Source organism: Rhinopithecus roxellana, chromosome 21, assembly GCF_007565055.1.
Source record: "Rhinopithecus roxellana isolate Shanxi Qingling chromosome 21, ASM756505v1, whole genome shotgun sequence".
In the NCBI taxonomy this organism is placed as follows: domain Eukaryota; kingdom Metazoa; phylum Chordata; class Mammalia; order Primates; family Cercopithecidae; genus Rhinopithecus; species Rhinopithecus roxellana.
The window spans coordinates 42,161,205-42,184,177 of NC_044569.1; the positions used below are offsets into that span (position 1 = coordinate 42,161,205).

The window sequence follows — 22,973 nt, forward strand, 5'->3', positions numbered from 1 at the left end:
TGGGGGCTCAAGTGATCCCCCCGCCTCGGCCTCCCAAAGTGCTGGGATTACAGGCTGAGCCACCGCGCCCGGCCCGCTTAGTGAGTTTTAAAACAAAACTAGACAGCAGGTCAAGATGCAGTCACTGGTTTTTGTTGGGTCCTAATCGCTGGGCTTTGGAACTCTGGGCAGTGTGGGCACCAGATGGATGGGGGCGGGGGGATGGCGTTGCTTTGCGAGCGGTTCCTCAGCCAGACCCGGGTATTTTTAGGCGTCCCGTGGACAGTCGGGAGGGGCTTCCTGGAGGGCTAGTTCCAGGAACGAATTCAAAGGAGGAAAGGGCGGCAGCTTCCGGCTGCTTCCCAAGAGGACTGGGAAATGGGAATCGGGAGGTTCCTCCGTTGGAAGTCCCTTCGGCTGGCGACGTGGGCGCTGTGGCTGTGGCCCCCGTGGAGCCTGAGCCCTCGGCACGGGGCCGTGCCTTGGGGCCTCCCGGCAGGGTCCCTCGGCAGCCGGCGGGAGAGGCTGGGGGACCCTGGGAGGAGCGTGGTTCAGACACTGTGAGGGGGTCGGTGGCATCAGGTCCCTTTCAGTCCTTTGCGATGCACCCATGGTGTCCGCGCGCTGTGAAATCGGGAATTGTTGGGTGCAGGAGCCAAACCGGTTTGGAGAGTGCAGCCGTCTGCGCAGGAGAGGCTGGAAACCCCCCAGCCCTGGGCGGGGGTCCCTGGCGGCTCCCGGGTGACCCACGGCGCCCTCGGAAGATGCAAGCGGACGCCCGTGTGTCCTGCTAGCGTGATGTCGCGGGGGTGGTCACGGAGTCCTCACGGGGACCCCACTCGCCGGGGCTCATGGAGGGGACCCCGACGGGGCATTCAGGGCTGAGGTTTCCTAATCCCGTGTGTTTTTTTCTTTTTCCCGACGCCCAGCGGAGGAGCCCTCGGAGGCGCCCTCGCCCCCGCCACCCGCAGAGACCCCCAAGGAGCCGCCGCAGCCCGAGCCCACCCCGCCAAGGCCCAGCGGCCCCGCCACCCCGGAGGACCCTGCGCGACGGCCACCCGCGGGCCAGCGGCCCGTCCTGCCCCAGCGGCCCGTCCTGCCCCAGCGGCCCCTGCAGCCGCGGCCCCCCGAGGAGAGGCCGCCCCTGCCCGCCTGGCCCGGCTGGACCGCGCGGCCCCAGCTGCCGGGCTCCACCGGGGTCATCATGGAGACGGGCCAGGCCGGGCCTCCCGCAGGCGCGGGCGTGTCGGGGCGGGGCCTGCCGCGGGGTGTGGACGGCCAAACCGGGAGCGGGACCGTCCCCAGCGCAGAAGGCTTTGCGGGTGCACCAGGTGAGGCCCAGGGCTGTGCGGGGAGGGGCATGGGGAGGAGTGCGGGGCTCGTCCAGACTTTCCACCTGAGCCTCGGGGTCTGCTGAGGGGCTTGGGGATCCGGGGTCCAGCCTTCAGGGGACAAGTTCAGAAGTGCAGCTTTGGAGGGATGCCGAGGCCTGAGGGATCACTCATGCTAATCCAGCACCCGGAGGCTGGCGCATCTCAGGGACAGTGCAGTCGTCTATACTTAGAATGGCCCGGCCGGTTGGAGTACCAGTGCCACATTGGCAGCTCATTGATTCCCAACAGGATGGATCTTGGAAGCCAGAAGGGTATTGGGAGCTTGGGTGGTAGCAAAGCAGGTGGCACAGCAGCTTGGCTAGGCAGGAGGGCTGTCAACCACAGGCTTTGGCACTTGGGGCAGCTTCCTGAGCTCTTTGAGCTGCAGTTCCTTCAACCACGAAATGAGGAGCGTGCAGGACCTTAGAGGGTTACTGTGAGGATGGAGAAAAGCCCAGTTCAGTGCCCCAGTGGGAAGTGCTCCCCATGAGTTGTGAATGTCCACACCATTACTGTTATGGTGACAGTGGGGGTGGTGTCAGAGTAGAGACAGGAGCAGAAGGAAGTGAGCATTTGTGGGATTCCCACCACGAGCCAGGGACTGAACTGCATCCGGATCTCCTGCACCCCTCCCAACGGCACCATGAAGCCAGTGTTGTTTTACAGATGAGGAAACTGAGATTTGTGGCTGTAACAGATAAACAGATGACCCTGAATGCAGCAGATCATGTCATCTGCCATAGATGCATGCATAGAACAATGCAAACCAGTCCCCTCTGAGTCAGACCAGGCTGACCATCAGGGACATGCAGACACTGGCAGGGCTGGGGTCGTTCCCCATCAGTGATAGCCTGGTGCACCCGTGGCCCCTGATGCCCATGGCTGGCTGGAAGGCTGGGTCACTGCTGAGAAGACAAGAAAACATTTTCTTTCACCAGCTCTCTTTTTTCTATTCCTTCTAAGACACCTGAGCTGCAGTGATCACAGCTCGTAGGCACATGTCCTGCGTTTTCTAAAATAACACTTATCTTCTGTTAGTTCCATGTATCATGGATGCTTAGGCTCTCTTGAGCTATTTGTTCACTCATTCGTCTATCCATGCACACTTCCATGCATGCAGCACTCACCCATGCCTCTATCTGTGTATCCCTTCCATCCACCCTTCCATCCATCCACCAACCCACACATCTATCCATGTATCCACCCATCAACACATCCATCCACCAATCTATGCATCTATCCATCCACCCACATATGCATCCTCATATGCAGAGGCTGGGGCACCCCAGGGACCCATGCACCCATGTATCCATGCACATATCCACCCACCCATGCATGTGCATATCCCTCCACGCATCAAGCTGTGCACTCTTCCCTGCATGTATCCACTCATCCATCTATTTGTCCCTCCACTTAGGCACCCACCCATCCATGCCTCCAAAAGACTGTTCAGTCTAGTTGAAGCCAAAGCTCTTGAACAGATAACACTGCTAGAGGGCAAATGTTAGCTGGCTTGTGTGACTCTGTGTCGCAGAGAGGTCTCCAAGGCTCCAGCACCCATCTCTTTCCTGCAGCCAGCTTGCCCTCAGTGTGCTCTTCCCTGCCAGGGATAAATGGGCTAGTGAGGAAGCAGGGACAGGCTGGCACAAATGTACCTCTGCCTCTAGGAGGGCAGTGACAGTGGGTGCCCTTGTTCTATGTCTCTTTAGTAGTGAAGACTCGATTTGAACTTGTGAGGAGCAAGGAGAAAAAAGGGGGCTCAGAACAAGGAGTTGGTGCTTAGGATCTTGTTTGACATGCCATTTCCTTTTTGTTTTTCAAGGATACCCGAAGTCACCTCCTGTAGCTTCCCCAGGTACGTCTGCTGAGAGACCAGGGGCAGGAGGAGCGGTCTCCTTGGTGGCCTCTGCCCCTCCTCTGCATTTCCTGCCTCCTCCCTCCAAGCTATTAGCACAGATCAAGCCTGGGCCCAGCCCTTCCCCATCCACCAGCACTGGGACAGCCCTCAGCTGACTACAGTGGACTAAATTCCCCAACGTTTGCTCCCAAGAGAGGGTCAGAGTCAGGCCCGAGACAAGGAATCTTCCTTCCTCCATCCCAGCTCACTGAGTTTCCCAAGGGGATCCCTGGGTGGGCCTCTGCCCTTGTGTGGTCCTGATGAGCTTCCTGGGGCTCCAGGTTTTATTGATTTATTAGTAAGGAAGCAGCTCCCTAGATGATGATGCACCCACTGCCTGGCCTGGCCTCCTAACACGTGTGCTCACGAGTGTGCGTACACACACACACACACCTCATATGCTTACATGCCCAGCCTCACACCCTAACAAGAACCTGTCCAGTTTCTCAGATTCCTCAGCTGTCCTGCCTGCTGATCTCAGACAGGGAACCCTCTGGCTCTCGGGCGTGAGGAGTTTGCTTCACCACTTTGGGTGAAATAAAATGGGCCTGGCACGTAGGCGTCAGTTTTCCAGGCCCTCCCCCTAGAGGACAGAAGCACCCAGGTCAACCCATTCCATCCCTTCTCTGCTCCAGGAGCTCCGGTGCCTTCTCTGGTGTCTTTTTCTGCGGGCCTCACCCAGAAGCCTTTCCCCAGCGACGGGGGCGTTGTCCTCTTTAACAAAGTGCTGGTGAACGACGGGGACGTTTACAACCCCAGCACGGGTGAGTGTTTGAAGGCAACTGGTACTGTGTCCTCCTCCTACCCCAATGCAGGTGGGACCCCTCCCACCATGGCTGGCTGGTTCCCAGGGTCCCGTGGGCTCAGGGAGGACGCCACCCTGGAGCAGATGCCTGAGTGGGCCTGCACTCCTCTGCCCCACTCCGGGCTTTCATGTAGAACATTTCCCGGCTCGAGGGCTGCAGGCTGCATGGGTGTGTAACATTTTCTAGTGGTGAGGTCAACACGCCAGTCCTCAGTGTTCACCTCTGGGGTTGCTGTTCATTTTTTGTGGCAGTTACGAGGGCTCTGCCAGCATAGCCCACCATGGCCTGGCCACCTCTGATAGCCACCGTTGCGCCCGTCTCTCTCGGGCTCCGACAGTCATCCTGACACCCTGGCCGACAAGCAGGAGGCTGCCTCAGGGTCTCCTGGTTTATGACGAACAGAGCTGAAGAGGGACTGCGCTCCCCAGAGGGCTGCATGCTCCGCCACACAATCCCTTCAGCTGGGAGCCCGAGTCTTCCTGCAGCACCTGGCGGGCCCCCCAGCCCCAGGTTGTTTCTGGGGGTCCCAAGGATCATGGGTGTGGAGTTGACCTCTGAGTTCTGTTGTTCATCAGCGTCCACCTGGGCTGGGCTGCTCTGCCCAGAGCGAGGGCAGCTTCAAGGAAAGCAGGGCCCAGGGGTGCCTGGGCCCATCAGGACAGAGCCCCCAGGCAGGTGTGAGGAGGTCCCCCTGGCCCGGGGTCTTTCCTGATCTCTCTGCCCTCAGCAGTCACTGTTCTGCTTACGTACTGTGACCAGGGCCTCTTGGAGCGGGGCGGGGCAGTGGATTTCAGGGAGGCCTTGACACTCATAAGCCACTGAGAGGGGGACTTGGTTTCCTTCTTGGTAGTTTTTAGCCACCCCCAGCCTCACATTTGCCCTGTCTGGTCACTGTCTGGCTAAATTCCATCTGTCCTTAGGCAGTGGCTCTTAACTGTTATTTTAGCAAGCCTAAGTGACCTGCAGAACTCAAGAGAAATGAATGATTAGTGCCCCGGGCTGATGAGGCTGAAGCTTGGCATGGAAGGCAGGTCAGGGCGAGAGGAACGCTGCTTACTTTCCACTGCCATGTAGCTTCCTCCCGGGCCCCACAGGCCTCCAGGCCTCTGCTCAGAGTGGCCGTGGCCTTTGGGATCAGCACGTCCGTGAAGGGGAATCCATGTGGGTCTCAGTGCTTGCCGCCTCAGAAGAAAGAATTTGACCAAGGGGCATGAGGCAGAGCGAGACTGAGGCAAGTTTTAGAGCAGGAAAGTCCACTCGTAAGACGGCCGGGTGGGTGACTTGAGAGATTCAAGTGCGGTCTGACTGGTGACTTGGGGTCTTATACATTGGCATGCTTCCGGGGTGCTGTGTCCCTTTCCTGATTCTTCCCTTGGGGGGCCGTCCACATGCACAGTGGCCTGCCAGCGCCTGAGAGGGGACGTGTGTGGTGTTTCCTGGAGTTGTGTGCGTGCCCATGTGACATTTCTTCCCGTACCAGTTAGGTGTCCCAGGAGGTCACACGGCAGTTAAACACCATTTAAACGTCATTTTTGCCTCTTAATGCACATGCATGAGCTTCATCGCCCAACTCCGGAGATCTTAGAGGGAAGCAGCTGATGACCAGCTTCAGGTTTTGTCTATTGAGCGAGCGACTGCCTTTCTGTGGTGCCGGCTGCGACCTATCATGAATTTAGAGACAGTTCACAACTGCAGGACCATCAGCTGATGGTTGCCTGACGTTCCTAGTTGGGGTAGGGGCTCTCCTGCCCTGCTTCCATCTGCCTGACTGTAACAAGGTCACCCTCCCCAGGTCACTCTGCACTGCCTTGGCCATACGGATGGCTCATCTGCTTGGACAGGTCAGGCGGTGCTTGCAGACAGGGACCGTGACCTACAGTCTCATTCCCAGAGCTCCCTCTTGTCTTGCATGGAGCACGTGCAGAAAGGAAATTCTGGGTGAACTGAGTGAGGCTTCACCACAGGCGACTCTGAACAAAGGTGAAGGCCACACCTAAAACGCCAGGGCTGGCGCTGGCCTTAGGGCCAGGTGCCTTAGGAAGCCTCTGGAAAGTCCTCAGTTACTTGCTGTTCAAAGTTGGGAAGGGGACTGGGTAGCCAGGCCTTTTCTGTTTTTCAGAGCAGATTGAAGGCCTGGGCCCCTGGGAACCACTTTTTAAAATTTGTTTGAGGCAGTCTTGCTTTGTCGCCCAGGCTGGAGTGCAGTGGTGCCATCTCGGCTCACCGCAACCTCCGCCACGTGGATTCAAGGGATTCTCATGCCTCAGCCTCCCGAGTAGTTGGGACTACAGGTGCACACCACCATGCCCGTCTAAAATTTTTTTGTATTTTTAGTAGAGACGGGGTTACCCATATTGGCCAGGCTGGTCTCAAACTCCTGACCTCAGGTGATCTGCCCACCTTGGCCTCCCAAAGTGCTGGGATTACAGGTGTGAGCCACCACGAATGCACAGTACCACTCTTTTTAGCTCCTGGGCCGTTTTATGTCCACTCTTGGCTTGTGGTCAGTGGCAAGGTCTGGCATCCACTGCGGAGCCCATGAGTGATGGCCGTTCCTGCCAGCATTTGGTGTTGGCACTGACTCTCCTAGCTGTGGGGTCACCTACAGCTGCTTCTGCTTAGCAAATAGTGACATGTACAGATCTTTCCACCTTCCTCACCTTCGGCCACCACTTCCTTTCCCACCCCAGGCCCAGAATGTGTGGGTCACGGGCTAACTATCAGTGCTCACTTCTGGCCTTGCTCAGCGCGGGGAGAATGGGCCTCTTACAGGAAGAGCCTGGCACGGCCCCTGGGGTTACATGGTGCTGTGTCTGCCTCTCCCTGGGTTGATGGCAAGCTTCATTTTTATTGGCCCTGCCTCATGGGTATTCTGCCCAGCAGCCAAGCTTTGAGGCTGACTTTAGCCGTTAGGTGCTAAATAAGGGAGAAATGCTCCAAGAGGCATTCTTAGGTCCGTGGCAAAAAGTGGTATGGGCTAAGGTGGCCTCTGCGTCACTGGTAAGCTGTAGGGGATGAGCATAAAAAGAAGCTGAGGTGGGCAGCCAGCTGCCATGGGGAGATGGCTGGTCTCTCAGGCCCAGGTTAATCACTAGGGGGCCACTTACTGCCATGGCAAGGGCTGTGACAACAGCAGGTGAGCACAGGGTTTGCCTGTCTCTCTGCAGGCATCTTCACGGCTCCTTACGATGGGCGCTACCTGATCACAGCCACCCTCACCCCCGAGAGAGACGCCTATGTGGAAGCAGTGCTCTCGGTCTCCAATGCCAGCGTGGCCCAGCTGCATACCGCTGGGTACAGGAGAGAGTTCCTGGAATACCACCGCCCCCCAGGGGCTTTGCACACCTGCGGGGGCCCGGGGGCATTCCACCTCATCATGCACTTGAAGGCGGGAGATGCAGTCAACGTGGTCGTGACTGGGGGCAAGCTGGCTCACACAGACTTTGATGAAATGTACTCCACATTTAGTGGGGTTTTCTTATATCCTTTCCTTTCCCACCTCTAAGGTGGCTGGGGAAGAGGTCAGGGGAAAGATAGTTGTAAAAACTCTAAAGCTTTAATATATTCGGTTTTGTATGTAATGGGGAAGCACGGGGGTAGAGTTTTCCGCGTATGTCCCACCACCTGTCCCTAACATAAAGGCCTTCCCTCGCTGTTGAGGCCACCATGCCTTACTGCATCCAGCCAGGCTGCAAAGAGTGAGGCACATGGTGAATGTGGCCACTGACTTTTCTGTCACTCTAACTGGACAACTGGAAGACTTGGAAAGGCCTCCACCTGTATCTACACTCTGAGGGCCCTGGACTGGGTCTGAGCTTGCCACAGAGGCTCCGTCTGACTGTGGGCTGGGAGGAGGGAGGCAGGGGACAGCTGGTCACTGTGGCTGATCTTTACTGCAGGGCAGCACTGTGGCCAGCTGTCTGTCTTTACACTGCACGCAGAAGTTTAAACACTGAAGTGCCGAAGTGGCCCGTGCCGCTGCACAGAGACCCTGACTTTAGTTTGGGCTGTTCCACGCTTGGTTCACCATTGCTGCCTGGGACTTACCTGCTCACCCGGGCCTTGGCCCAGCTGCAAATGGGGATACGTTAGAGAATGTTCCCAAAGCTTGTCGGGCTCCTTAAATGACATGTACAATTTAAGTGCAAAGACAGGGAGTGTCAATAAAGATGTAAAGCCATTTCCGGTTACTTTTGTGAAGCGTGGTGCCTTACGGATCAGGAGTTGTTGCTAAAAAGCAAACTGTAGAAATGTGTTGTTTCAAAAAGGGCTACAGAAAGTAATCTTGAATAACGTTAATCTCAATAACGTTAATCTCAGCTACAAAACTGTTACCCCTTCGCATCCAAGCTGTACACTTGGGTTTCGTTTCTGGCTTGTGAAGACGGACCAGATGTGCACGGAGGTCAAGGCCCCATGTGATCTGCAGCTGGAGCGGCTCCTCTGGGGACGCTGCACTCAGACCCCACAGCAGCTGCCCAGGCTAACGGAATCCCTGCTGCTTCACTGCACCACTCTCCAGCAGACACAGCTCGCCCAGCGCTTGGGTTTCTAAGCAGCAGGAGGCTTAACCTAACGCTGGCCACACGCTGACAGCTGAGCATCGTCACACAGCGAGACACCTCCACTGAGGGGAGGCCTGGGAGTATTCATCTGTCACCAGTGGCCACGGAGACCTCTCGGCACCCTCAGTTCAAGGTAGTCTCTGTGGATCAGGTTGGTAAAACCTACTGGTTAATCAAGTCCCACTGGGGAAAGGTTTGGACAGTAGAAACAAGAGCTGCAGTTTCCTTGGTCCAGAAGATCTTATGCTGTAAAAAATGCTTCTGAGTTCCTATTTATTTCCCCCAGCCACAGCAAGGTAAGATATGAGCGAGAACTAAAGATGTGCCATTTTACTATTTAAAATTTGGATCTCTTTGTCCAGGAGCAGGAGGCAGAATGGCATCTCACCCCGTTACCACAGCTGGGGAACTGGCTAAAGGGAGCTGTCAGAGTATCCTTGGCTGTCCTAGGAATGACTCATGGAAAAAGCCCCAGTGTAGCAGTGTTTTCAGGAAAACCCAGCCGGCACGCGCCATAGACCTCTCCCCTCACGCTGCTTTTGAAAAGACCGCAGTCGGCGCCCAAGGGGACGTGCTCAAGAGCTGCAGGGGCAGGGCCCAGACAGAAGGTGGGTGATGACTACCTGTTGCTTTCCCTACCCCGCAAATGCGTCTGGAACATCGGGTAAAACCCAGTCCTCTCAGTGCGTCTCTACTCACCAACAAAGGTGAATCTCAGCTCTGTGAATTCAAAACAGGCAAAACAGAATACGCCTCATTATGGCTGGAGCCTGCCTGTACTTTGAGACAAAGCAGGATGACAGCTGGATCCTGGCCCACTTAGGAGACATCTTTAGAAAGGGAAAGGCTGTCTTTTTGTACAGGAAGCAGAACAAGGTCGGCTGAGCTTAAGGCTGTGGGGTTCAGAGCAGCCCTTCAAGTCATCACCCCTGAAGTAGCATGCCTATGAGTCAGAGGCAAACCCTGAGACATACTCAGGAACAAGTTCACTTTTTTTTTTTTTCTTTTGAGACGGAGTCTCACTCTGTTGCCCAGGCTGGAGTGCAGTGGCATGATCTCAGCTCACTGCAACCTCTGCCTCCTGGGTTCAAGCAATTCTCCTACCTCAGCCTCCCGAGTAGTTGGGACTACAGGTGCATGCTGCCACGCTTGGTTAATTTTTTGTATTTTAGCAGAGACAGGGTTTCACCATGTTGCCCCAGGCTGGTTGCGAACTCCTGAGCTCAGGCAATCTGTCCACCTCGGCCTCCCAAAGTGCTGGGATTACAGGTGTGAGCCACCACGCCCAGCCAAGTTCACAACTTCTGGTATCAAGTTGTTGCTGAGAAAAGGTCAGGACACTTCTTCAGTAGAGAAGGACTGTGACCTTCCCTCCTCACCTCCAGGTGACACTAAAAAATGGCCTCATTTACATGATTAAAAACAACATGGTATCGTCAATAAATGCAAACCTTAAACTGCATTTGAAATTACTTCCTGGTTGGCATGTTAATCTAGCTTTCCCAGATGACTAATTTTCTCACAATTTATGTATTTGCAGCTTGACAGGGAGTATTTGTGATTGGAGTCACTGAAGTTCATGCTTGTAGCTTGGAAACCCAGCTTTGCACATATCCACACCACAGCCCCTTTCCAAACATAAATGTGTATTTTCCTTATGCCATCCTATAAACGGGAAGGAAAAGGGAAGGACACGCCAACTCCAATGGGTGCAGGGCACAACAGAAAGAAGCCACACGCAGGCACATCCTCAGAGCTCAGGGATGCGAGTCCACTGCTCCCCTGAAGCCCTCGAAGCTGCTCTCGGTAAAGACCATTTCCTTTGTAACCAATTTCCCTGAACTCTTCTTTTGTGTTCCTAAAGACCCATGGTTGCCATCACGTCATGGCAAGGAGGCATGAAATGCAAAACGTTTCCATCCTGAACACACGTTCCTCTCGAGGACCTTTGGGATGCAGGGCTCAGCACATGCTGCATCTGGTAAGGGCCCAGCAATCTGAGAGGACAAAGGTCAGTATTTAAATAATAGATGAGACATGGTTTTGATCAAAGTTCCCTCTGACTCTGTGATGGAAACATCAGGATTGATTGCTAAATCGTATCCACCCTGAGGAACGGTTTAAGGAAAGGTGGGGTGTCCAGGGGCCCTGGACAGGACTCCCAGGGAATTCAAGGGCTTAGGGATAGGAGGTAAACACAGCCTCCTGGACAGCCGCGAGACCACAGCAGAAGTCACATAGGATGGGTCATTTCCTGGCAGAAGGTACAAAGCAAGAGGTTAGTTCCTGGGGGTGTAGCTGTACTTCTGGAGCCAGGTTTTAAGAATAAGCAACAAAAAGGAGCTCCTCCTGTAGACAAATTCAAGTGTCAGCAAAGATCAAGATACTAATTTATGGAAATTACCAATTTCTGGCAAGAATCTAAAAAGATGGTTTCAATGTCCCCTGAAGAAAAGAGCCGAATGCATTCAGTGTATGTTCGTTTATTGTTCTAACATTTTGTTTTGAACATCAAACACTGCACCAAAATGAGCCATTCATCTTGCGACAATTGCTTTACTGTAACTAAGAGTACTGTACTGATGTTTACAATTAACTTTGGACAACTTAAAACTTATTAGTGACGTTGCTGTCTAATAATCAAATACTTCATCATAGGCTGAACATAATTATTAAAAGAGCGAAGTTTCCCCTCCCTTTCTTACTTTCAAACAAAACCAAAAGAGGAGTTTTCACCTGGAAAGAGCACTTACTTCAGGGAAAGACTCCATTTTTAACCAATTTTATTGACCCCCGGAAGCTCAAAAACACAGGAAAACATCACAGGATGATAAAAAGATGAAACTCCCTGGAAGTCCGTTTTTGCCAATTTGCAAAAAGTGAAAGAGCCGACTTCTGTTTGTTCTTTAAAGGGATGACCTGCACCCACAGTGCCAACTGTGGAAGGGCTGTGTGCAGGCCCCCGTCGCAGGGCTACTCAGGGCCAGCACTTCCCAGTCATCCTATCTCCTTTGTCCCTCGCTTGTTCTGTGACTTTGAGCAGCTTTCATTTTAGGACATCCCATTTTTAAGTTTTTTCTTTTTCCAGCTGAAAACTATGCAGATGTTTTTAGACAGAGCAAAACGCAACACAGTACCCAAACGTGGAGGCAGCCTGCATGCTCCAGGTCTACATGAGCACCTCACAGCCGGACAAGAGGCAGACAGCCACTCACACAGGACGAGCTTCAGCACACAGACAGCAAAGCAGATACGAGACTTAGACTGAACTGCAAAGAGGGAAAGGGCCATTTCACCAATGGAGTAACTGAGAGAATAATGACTTAAGAGCCCAATCTGCCTGCCATCTCCCTGAGCTGTCACCCGTCACTGAAGATAGCGCGAGGGTGATGCTTCAACTCACCATCCTAAGGGTTTGTGTACACACACACTCGAGGGCATCTCTTTCACAGAAAGAACAAATGGCATTTGTACCAAATGGCAATGGATTTTCAGCACAAACTTAATACTTTCCTAACACTACAGCAATAGTAATCATGTACTTTCAGCAAGAGGGACTCCTTTAAACAAGGAAAAAGACTCACATTAATTAGCCTATGTACCCACTGGATCAATCTGTAGCAACACAGTCTAGTGCTAGCAGACACAGGGACAGAGGGACCAGCTACCCTCAACACAGGGCCAGGAGAGCCGGGTCCTAGACTGAACCCTTTAAGAAGGCCCATATGTCCAAAGAGAAGAGCTGTCGAGAAATAGAAACTAGTCAAAAACTCTTGAAAGGACAACCTAAAAAGGATTAAAGGTGTACATTGAGTTTTCAGTACCATACATATGCGAAGAAGTCCTATTACAAGCTCCGTTAAGCACATAAAGCTCATTCTTCCTCTAGAAGGCAGTCAAGAGGACACACAGATGGCATCTATGAAATAAGGTGGCTGCACGGCTGCTGTACCAGAATTTTAATTCACAAACTGGGTAGAACTTCATTTAAGAACCCAGGATCCCTAACCTACTGTACATAAACTCATTAAACAAATAGTCCTTGTGAACTATTTGAACTGGGGGAAGCTTTGCATGGGAGAAGGCTCATGTGGTCCCTTCTCTGGGAACATGAGCCTTCCTAGGTTTTGCCACTGAGAACTGTGTTTAGGGGATTTCAACACTGTCTCTGCATCCAACAGCACTAGGAAAAATGGCTGAAATCAGTCAGGGACTTTCAACTCTCCAATCTGGAAAAATATCCACCCTTATTTTCTCTATCTCTAGATCAACATTATTTTAGGTGAAGCAAACTAAAACATGTAGAGGTTCCACTAGAACGGCAGGGGTATGAAGAGCCGGCCGTGAGACCACCCCGAGCACCAAGCCTGGATCTGTAGATCCCTCTCTGCTCAGGAACCACCACGTCCTGTGTTCTCGCCCATGGAGACCAAGACCTGGGGTTGGTTCTGGGCTCCTGCCAGTTCTCTCGATGTTCACAGTGCAGCTCTGTCAACACAGCATACCAAAAGCTCTGGAGCAGCTTATGGCACACCTTTCCCTGGTGCCATCCCTTCAGACAGGATGTGAGCTCATTACAACCACATCAGTAAATGGAGCTACCATGTATATTTTAGTGAAAATACATAGGCACCCGTGTCCCCACGAGGTCTCTCAGGGCTGGGCTGGGGACACTGCTCGGGGTCAGTCTGCTCCATAGGAGCTCCAAGATCCCTCTTTGCCACGGTTTTCATGGGCCCGATTACAGGGTGGGATTCCAAAGCCAAAGTCACACACTGCTAGCCAGGGCCTTTAAGCAGGCTTCACTGTGCTTCCCTGACAAATCTGAATCATGGCATTTTAGAAGTCCTGTCCCAAAGCAAGACGTTTTTCCAAAGGCCCACACCAGGCAGCAAGCAGAGGGATCCAGCGCTCTTCCCAGGACCCACTCAACTGCCCATCTGCATTTCTGAGGTCTCCTAAAAGCAGAGTTGTGTGTGGGGGGTGGGGGGTGGAGGGGAGTTTGGTTTTCCTTAAGACCCACCTTCCCACTTTCATTACAGACATCAAATATATACGTGTGAGACCTGTTCTTCTGGTGAGGTCTACGAAATAAAGGGCTCATGGAGTCATCACAGATGAAAGGAGGATGCTCTGTGGGGATCTTTCCGCAAAGAGGAACAGGTTTATGGGACTGGGCTCAGTGGCTCTGGTGCATGGGCCCTATGGGGGGTGGGGGTGCTGCCCAACTTGGCCCACTGGAGCAGCTGACCTCTTCAGTGTAGCTCCAGAAATGAGGCGCCCAGAGAAGAAACGTGCACAGGCAGCTTCAGCCAGCATCACTGACTGGGCCTGCAGCAGTTCAGGGACCCTGACAGCCCCAGTTACAGAAGCTACCTCAACTGCCCAGTGGAAACTGTAACACTGCACTGTGTGCAGTGGTTTGGTCCACTCTTTTTTAGCTGCCTTTTTCTTCCTTTAAAATGACGCAATGGAAGTAGGCCCTAGCTCACAGCAGCAAACGTGTGCAACCCACGAAGGAGGGATCCCAGGCCTCCAGCCCCAGCCCAGTGCCTCCCTTCTCCTTCCAGGAGCTGAGCTGCAGACCTGCCGAGCCTCAGCAGCCAGCCTGGGAAGGCAAAGGAGGATGGTGGGACCAGCTCCAGGAGCGCCTGTCTCCGCTGGGGAAGGCTGGTATCCGAGGTCAGCAGAAGAGCCAGCCGCCTTCCCTTGCTGTGGGGAGGGGGACCGAGCCCTGCCCACCCACTGAGGTGCCGCCTCAGGACAGGTCATCCAGGTCCACTTCAGGGATCGGGTCTCGCCAGTAGCAGAAGGAGCTGAACTCCGGGCAGGGAAAAGCGGAATTCTGCTCCTTACTGAGAAGGGGGAACACATGCTCCACGAGCTCACTCAGCCTGTGATACCTAAGAGAAGGGTTGGGGAAGAGGCACAGGCTATCACTTCAAGATCGGTCAAAGGCACAAGACGGGGGACTGTGAGAAGCTGTCACTCAGATTGCTCAGACAGGCAGGTTCAGAGGCAGGCCCCAGTCCCATCCCAGGGCTCAAACGCCCTCTTACAAGTCTAGGAGAACCAGGGACCCCTCAAACAGATACCGTGAAAGAGATACCCACAGAGATGTAGCAATCCTTTGATCGGGGCCTGATCTCAAGGATCGATCGGGGGGAAAGGGACAGGGTCGGTCTGTCTGTCCCCAGTTGTACCCCTGGCTGCAGGGCGCTAGGCTGAGAGCTGAGAATGTACTTACGATGACTTGTTTCCTTTGGTTCTTTCTTGTATTAATTCACCCTTGGGGTTCACGGTGAATATTCTACAGTCTGGAACTCCAACTTGTGTGTAGGCATAGACATCCTACAGAAGAAAATAGCAAGTGGGTGATTCCAGGGAGAAGTCAGGAGGTGCTTCTCAGGATCCTTGTGAGCCAGCAGCGCTGCACACACAGACTCGACAGAAAACATATGGAGGCGGCACAGTGCCACTGCCACCGAAACTGAGCTTTAGACAAACAAACTACAGAGTGGTACTTGGAGAGTCAGATAACTTGGGCAGCCACCAAAGGGAGGCCAGGGGCCCTGGTGCAGAAGAGGCCAGGGAAGCCACATCTGCTCACCTGAGGCCTGATGGCCCTGCGGAAGGTAGGGAGGTTGGGAAGTGCTAGCAAAGGGCCAGCACTGACCCTGGCTCTGGGGTGATCCAAGGATGCAGCTTAGAACTGCTTAGAAGAGGAGCTGGAGCTGCCTGAGGATAGGGAATGGCAGCCACAGAAATAATGGAAAAGCATCCTCCGTATAAATTCTGGGGCAGATCTGCACCTATAGGACCTCCCCAGTTGCTACAGATATTTGGAACAGGTCAAGTGAAAACCGAGCGAGCAGAACAGACATGACATTTTGCTTACGAAACTGCTTTGAGAACTGGGAGGTGGCTACGCCCCACAAAAGACATACCTCTGAATTTCACCCATGTCAGAACTCAGAGCCCAGGCGATACTCACATTTGGACGGTTTCCAAAGGCAGCATAGAAGGGCTGCTTGGACGGGGCAAACAGGTTCTTAATATCATTTAGACACTCAATTTTGAACTTCTCTGGTTTCTTTTCTATCACTTCTCTAAGAAAAAAATACAAATACAATCACCAATCTTAAAATGGTCATTTTTCCCCAGTGAGTGGTCCTAAAAAAATTTTAGTGCTCACAACCACCCAGTTTCTTCAATCCTTTGTAACTGGAATCTTTCCTTCTCCTTATTTGCCAGTCTAATAACTATGAAAATTTGAGTGGAAGTTTAGGGAAGGAGAAAACTTAACAGTTCCTAGAACCTTTCTTCACCAGGCCCGCCACATGGCAGGTAAGCAGTTATGTGGTAGGACACCAGCAGGAACCAAAGAACTGGGAGAAGCCTGGCAGCTCCAACATCTGACGTCTGTTCCCACACATCCCCCCACCGTGGGCCCAGCATGTGGGGCAGCAAGTTGCCTGCCGGAAAGGTACCTGTGGAAGGCGGAGAACAGACTGCTGGGGGATAGCATCAGGGGGCCCCGGGGCAAGATCGTGCCCTTGTCATTGACCCAGTGCAGGTAGCCACGGGTCATGTCGGCCATGCCAATGGCACGGGCTGAGCAGTACAGAAACTTGTAGCCGTTCCTGAAAGAAAATACACCCTGTTAGCCCACATGTTCTGGTTAAGAGGGAAAAAAAAAAAACAAAAACCCTGACACTTTTCTTTTTCGTCTCACTGTTACCCAGGTCGGAGTGCTGTGGTGCCAGCTCGGCTCACTGCAAGCTCCGCCTCCCGGATTCAAGCTATTCTCCTGCCTCAGCCTCCCAAGTATCTGGGATTACAGGCGTGTGACACCATGCCCGGCTCATTTTCATATTTATTAGTAGACACAGGGTTTCACCATGTTGGCTAAGTTCGTCTTGAGCTCCTGACCTCAGGTGATCTGCCCACCTCAGCCTCCCAAAGTGCTGGGAATACAGGTGTGAGCCACCATGCCTGGCCCACACTTTTCTTTTAAAAGATCCAAATAAAGTTCCTCTTGTTCACTGTGAAAACCAAATTCTCAAATTTAGTAGGAAACTGCTTAGGATTATCGAGGTTTCACCTTTCTATGGAAAACGTGGGAAAAAAATGGATGTACAGGCAACTAAGGATTATGTTAAATGTCTAAGTACTGATATAAAATGTTCAGTATCTAGTCCATGAAAGCCAGATTAGAGGACAGAAAAAACCTTGGACTATCTTTAAATTACACACTGTAAAGAAAAAATACAGGGGATCTTATTTATAAAGGCAATGTGCAAGATGCAAACCACTCCATCAGACAAGAAGCAAAATTATACCCAGGTAACTGACATACTCGTAATTTTCCTATTAGGGCATTCTCAACTAATGAAGACACTGAGATTCTTCAGATCAATGTAATATATGTATTAGGAACCCACAAAGGCCATGGCACTGCTATCTTCTCCGCAAAGGGTGCCACAAGAGAGAGCAGCCCATGCGAGAACTATTCCCCCATGCATGCATGCACTATCTACTCGAAGAAACACAATTTTAAGGCTGGGTGCGGTAGCTCATGCCTGTAATCCCAGCACTTTGGGAGGCCGAAGCAGGGGTATCACCTGAGGTTGGGAGTTCGAGACCAGCCTGACGAACATGATGAAACCCCGTCTGCACTAATACAAAATTACGTGCCTGTAATCCTAGCTACTCAGGAGACTGAGGCAGGAGAATCACTTGAACCCAGGAGGCAGAGATTGCAGTGAGCCAAGGTCACACCGTTGCATTTCAGCCTGGGTGACAAGGGCAAAACTCCATCTCAAAAAAAAGAAATACAATTTTAAAATACCCAGAAAATAAACCAAAAATGAAAATCAGCTATCTTGTTAAATTCTAGCTTAAAAAAATAACTATTGTTCTAGCTATAGATGTAGGCAGTGCCTGAAACACAGCACCATGAGAATTAGATGACACAGGTAAGACACATGGTTCGATGTCAATGCCAGGTACAGCTCCCACACCATCAACAGGAAAGGAGTGAGGAAGAGCAGGAATGCTTCAGCATAAACACATGACTTATGTGGACTGAAGACTTACACCATTGTTCTATTGTTCTTAAAGCAAGCTTCCAGCTCACCAGAGCGAGTTAACATGTGGGGAGGGTACCTACTCATTGATGGAATGGTAGAGCTTTGCTATACCCTGGTGAGTCCAGTCTTTGCCCAGCTGTGGGAGAATCTGTCCCAAAGCATCCGACCTAAGACGATGGTAGAAATAGGAAAAAGGTATCAGGAATCAAACACATACAGTGTTTTCCTATTTGGTTGACTATCAGCTGCCAATAACTAATTGGTGGCGGGACACTCTTGAAAGGGGATTTAATCACAGCTTCAAGCAACTGCAAGACCATCCCATGCAAGTGCACCCACCAAGGTGCTTCTGAAAGCGGAGTCTCATGAGAACCAGATGTGTGTGGGCGGAGGTACCTGACCACCACACATTCTCTTTTCCTCTACCCTAATGTCAAGGGGCTTCTTTGTTTTCGTACCAGAATTGAAACCAAATAACTAAATATTTCCCAAAGTGATTTTTGACATTTGTTATGCACCCTCACCATCTCCTCCATGCAAAAAAATGAGCCCATGTGGACTATACTGGGGATGCCTCAGGGCATATGGCTTATCAAATGCCTTGGCTGAGGGCGTCGAGCCCAGGTGAGGAGCCCCCACCGCGCACTGCCTGCCCCTCCCTGGGCACAGGGCTGCCCCTGGCCACCCATCCGAAGGATTGAGCTTACTTGGTTATTGTCCCATCAATGTCAGAAATGATGATCTTGTCATTCCAGTTCCACAGGTAAATGGTCCCTGCACAGCGACAGGTACCTTGATACTGGGTTGTAATACTAAACACAACATCATTTGGGCCATCATGGAGCTTCAGTTTTGCCTTTTTAAAAAGCGTAAGAAAAAAAAAAATCAGCTGAAAACATACAGTTTGAAACGATTTAAAAATTTACAGAACAACAACTGGTGTCTCGGAATCCCAGCAAGAGGCAGGATGGTTTCTGTGGTGTTAGACACAGCCCACCCTGTGCCAAGCACAGCTAACAACACTGAGGGAGCCACTGCCTGCACAGTATTTTGGGGTTCCAAGGACTTCTCTGAACCCCTACAAAGCAAAAGGTCTACTACTCTTCTTCCATAACTGAGAATTACTGCTTTAGCACAGCCTGCTCTGGTCCCAGCAAGACCTTTTCACACTGAAAATGGGTCAAAGTCAGGGTGGGAAGTAAGAGAGGAGAAATTGTGTCTAAAATGTCATTTCTCTATTGCTGTGGCTCCTAAGAGACAGTACCTGGCTCAGCGCTGGGTTAGCTGTGTACAACTGACTCTCAGAGATGGAGGAGGAAGGAGGTCTGGGGTGGGTGGCAGGACCCAAGCCACAGGTCCCCCAGGTGGGCCTGATAGCTCTTGGGGGTGGGGGTCGTGGTTCCACTACAGATAGGCATTGACACGACCATGCCGTGTGGCATGTATGCAGCTGGGGACAGGTGGATAGAAGAGGATGTGCATCAAATTAAACCATGACTAAAATAAGTCCTACTGGACAACACGCATCACGCAAGACTCACGATCTGGTCTGAGGAGAGGCGGAGAGACTTCTTATATGAAGTTGTGCTGCTGTGGCTTGGGGGCTCTGTGGGGATGGGGTCCACTGTGATGGATTCTTCGAGCTCCTGTGACCCCTCATCACTCGAGGAGTCATTCTCGGCCGGCCTGTTCAACATTAGCCCAGTTACGGAAGAGGCAGCAGGGCATTTTATTGATGAGAGCTTTTCATTTAGGATCAAGAAAATAAAGATATCCTAAATCCTTTCTAGGAACGGGTAGAGTTATCCCTTCTGCCATTCTCCCATATCCACAGCTCTTCATGCCTGAAATATTCATATTGTTAACTGATGAGGCCACTTTCATAACTGGCAAGTACTTCCTTTCTGACTGCGACCTGCTGTTTTCTGCTATGCCCAGTGAATGCCAGAAGGTCTACTGACTCTTGTTGAAAAGGGTATGTATGTTTCACAAGGTACAAATTAAAAACATAACCGTTTACAATGATTTAACAAAACTTGGGGCTGGGTGCGCGGTACCTCACACCTATAATCCCAACATTTTGAGAGGCCGAGTTAGGAGGACAGCTTCAGCCAGGAGTTTGAGACCATCCTGGGCAACATAGGGAGACCTAGTCTCTACGAAACATTTAAAAATTAGCCAGGGGTAGTGACACTTGCCTGTGGTCCTAACTACTTGGGAGGCTGAGGCAGGAGGACTGCTTGAGCCCAGGAGTTTGAGATCAGCCTGGGCAACATAGCAAGACCCTGTCTCTACAAAATACAAATTTAAAAATTAGCCAGGCATCGTGTCCCACACCTGTAGTCCCAGCTGCTCAGGAGGCTGAGGCAGGAGGATTGCATGACCTGAGGAGCTATGATTACGCCACTGCATCCCAGCCTGAGTGACACAGTGAGACTCTAGAAAAAAATCAACAACTATTATGAAAAATTTTAGACACCCCTTAAAAGATACAGGATGGGGGCTGGTAAGGGGCAAGAAAATAAAACCTCAGCCTTAGACACTAAATGAGATAGGCAAGGGCTGGGAGAAGCAAGCACGCACTGGCCTGGGGGAGGTGGACAGGCAGAAGCAGGAACAGGGCATATCGCGAGCAACTCCTCTCAGGGCTGCTCACCCTAACTGTCCAAAGAATGCTATTTCTTCCAGGAAACGAAATCCACCCAAGCCAACCTTCAGATTATTTTTTATGTCTCCCTTTGGCTCTGGATGGGATGCAGGGGAGCAGGGGCACCCGGGACAACACGGTTACAACATTCCTCATAACCCGTTCCCATACACTGATGCCACGGCTCCACAAGGAGGTAGGGTATTTATTTTTCTAAACTGGTGATGTTTTTTAGAAAAGCAGTTGTCATCTGCTGAGTGGCACAAATATATCACATCATGTCATATCTGTAGAAGACGTTCCCAAGAACTAAAAAAGCTGCCAAAATCAACTTAGAAGTAATGGCCCTGCTAGGAGGGCCTGAGTGCTATGAGCTGGGCAGAGGACAGGGCACCCACCTGGCACTGGCCGGCTCCTTGGAGCTGGATGGCAGGTCACTGGCTGGCGGTGCCTCAGATTTTCCCTCCTTGGATTCTGGCAGCTGTAACAGCAAGATGATAATGGCAACATGCAATTTTTTTCCTACAGATAAGCCAAGTGCATCAGCAGCCCTCTCTAGGAAAGAACACAACTGCTTTCTGAACCCACAATTTAAAAATGCTCAAAAACCAGACTTTCTCTACTCTGAGCCAAAGAATTAGAAACCTAAGACAGAAGTCATGTGCTTCTACGCAAATCACTGTCCCTACAGACCCAGAAGTAAAGCATTTTAAGGGCGCCATTTCAAGTCACAAAACATAATACAAGCGACCCACACTTGTTAGGTCCCCAGCTTCCTTCTCCTCCTGGGAGTAACTCAGCATGTTCAGAAGGGACTGAAAGGCAGCCCCCATGCTGATGTGGACATGAACTTGGTTCAGGCATGACTTCCCTTCTGACATTTGAAAAACAGGTGAAAACTCCCTGAACCCTCTTTTTCAGAAGGTGTTGGGGAAAAAACTTGCTCTGCTGCTTGTTTAGTATGGTTCTCTGGATGAATTTCCATGGAGACCTGGTGGGACAGATTCTGGTTATTTGTATCTGAAGCTGTGCAGGGAGACGATAACCTTCTGCTCCTATCTGATAGGTAATGCAGCGCAGTAGAAAGAGCACAGGCTCTGGAGTCAGACTCAAGGTCTTGCCCCAGCTCCGTCTCTCACCAGTTACGTGACTTCGTGAAGCACCCACGTTTCCTTACCTGTGAAATGGCAACTCCAACATCTCTAGTGCTGAGCTACAGTAAAGGACCAAGGTAATGTATGCAAAGCACTTGGGACAGCACCTGCACGTCGTAAGTGCTCAAAAATGGAAACTGCTATATGGTAAGATCGCACTATACAGTCCACATTCCTGTACCTGACAAAAAGGTTTTTTGAATAAATGAAAGATTCTTTTAGCCCATGGAAATGATGACCTCTAGGTCTGTTACCTGTTTGGTCATGCTTTCTCTCTTTCGCCAAAACCACCAGCGACCAGACTTCTTTGGCATCTTGTCTTTGACCCAGGACTCAACTGTGGCCTGAAAACAACCAAGCTGGGTTAGTCTGGGCAATCTATCGGCCACACAGCACCTACCTTCTATGTTAGCCTGAAGGACGGGGCCTTACTATGGAATGTGAGAACGTGAGCGATGCTCTCTCCACACCTCCCAGACTCCTCTAGCATTTCTAACACCTCTGAGAGACAGACCCTGTCCTACTTTCATGGCAGCACAGCTTTGTGACAGCTCTGTGGCATGAGACCGCGTGGTCTGCTATGTAGGACATTAGGGGCTGACAGGTGGGCAAATCTAATTTATCTTTGGAAAATGTGATCCTCATGAGTTAAGAGGACCAACTAGGCTGATGATGTCTTCTTGGTGGACAGATTAAAAACCAATTGTGAGCTTGTATATAACAGGTATGTTAGCCACCATCCGCCCTAACCACACTGATGTCAAGCTTCTCTTGGCTACATCACCTTCTTCTTGCTGCTTCTTCCCATATTAATGGGAGAAAACGTTTTTTTCATTCATTCCATATTTAACTTATGATTAGTAAAATCTCTCAACTTTTACAGACCTTCAGAAACTAGTATTTATATCTAATAAAAATGAAATAAAGAAGTGGCAGCCCTGCTAATTTCCTAGAGTTTGGGCATGAGATATTTTGAGTGGGTACATATGACTTTGATCTTTTATATTAAATACTAAGCTCAAGTAAAACTTCGACTAGTACCCAGTTCAGAAATATGCACATATGGATTTGTGTAAGTACTAGACGCAGTGGATGCTTTCGGAAAGGCAGCAGATGGTGGATCGCCTCACCTTAGGCAAGCTCTTCTGGAATACTTGCAAGCTAAGGATCATGGGAGCTGCCAAAGCCCAGTTATAGTAACTGTGAGAAACAAAAATTGTGCAAAACCATTACACAGTGAAAGTGAGCAAGAGAGAAGGGGAGGGAATGGGGAAGGGAGAGAGGAGAGAAGTGACATATAAAATTGCTCATTCTTTTCAATAAAGATGATCAGCTAATTTTTTGTCACATGAATAACCTTTGCTTCAAGCACAACTTCTCTGAACAGAAAAGCCATAAAATCTATCAGAGTAACATTTCAATGCTTCATTTAAAAACAAAATTGAAGCTTTACTTTCACT

The 22,973-nt window shown here is 51.2% G+C and overlaps 2 protein-coding genes across 5 annotated transcripts in view; one reads left to right on the top strand and one right to left on the bottom strand.

The window, feature by feature from the left end:
• EMILIN2 (elastin microfibril interfacer 2) overlaps positions 1-8,252 on the top strand; it is a 61,000-nt gene extending 52,748 nt beyond the window's left edge. Inside the window, exons 5-8 of the mRNA XM_030925773.1 lie at positions 909-1,310; positions 3,175-3,207; positions 3,885-4,013; positions 7,223-8,252. Of these exons, the coding sequence (XP_030781633.1) occupies positions 909-1,310; positions 3,175-3,207; positions 3,885-4,013; positions 7,223-7,560 (902 nt within the window). The 3' untranslated portion in view covers positions 7,561-8,252. The remainder of the gene's footprint in view (positions 1-908; positions 1,311-3,174; positions 3,208-3,884; positions 4,014-7,222) is intronic.
• Positions 8,253-11,094: 2,842 nt separating this feature from the next.
• LPIN2 (lipin 2) overlaps positions 11,095-22,973 on the bottom strand; it is a 95,038-nt gene continuing 83,159 nt past the window's right edge. For all 4 annotated transcript variants that reach the window (XM_030925775.1, XM_010353190.2, XM_010353192.2 and 1 more), the window contains exons 11-20: positions 22,644-22,713; positions 21,768-21,857; positions 20,758-20,840; positions 19,254-19,398; positions 18,420-18,568; positions 17,793-17,879; positions 16,111-16,263; positions 15,615-15,729; positions 14,868-14,971; positions 11,095-14,523 (exon numbers count right to left, since the gene is read on the bottom strand). In XM_030925775.1, the coding sequence (XP_030781635.1) occupies positions 14,379-14,523; positions 14,868-14,971; positions 15,615-15,729; positions 16,111-16,263; positions 17,793-17,879; positions 18,420-18,568; positions 19,254-19,398; positions 20,758-20,840; positions 21,768-21,857; positions 22,644-22,713 (1,141 nt within the window). In that variant the 3' untranslated portion in view covers positions 11,095-14,378. The remainder of the gene's footprint in view (positions 14,524-14,867; positions 14,972-15,614; positions 15,730-16,110; positions 16,264-17,792; positions 17,880-18,419; positions 18,569-19,253; positions 19,399-20,757; positions 20,841-21,767; positions 21,858-22,643; positions 22,714-22,973) is intronic.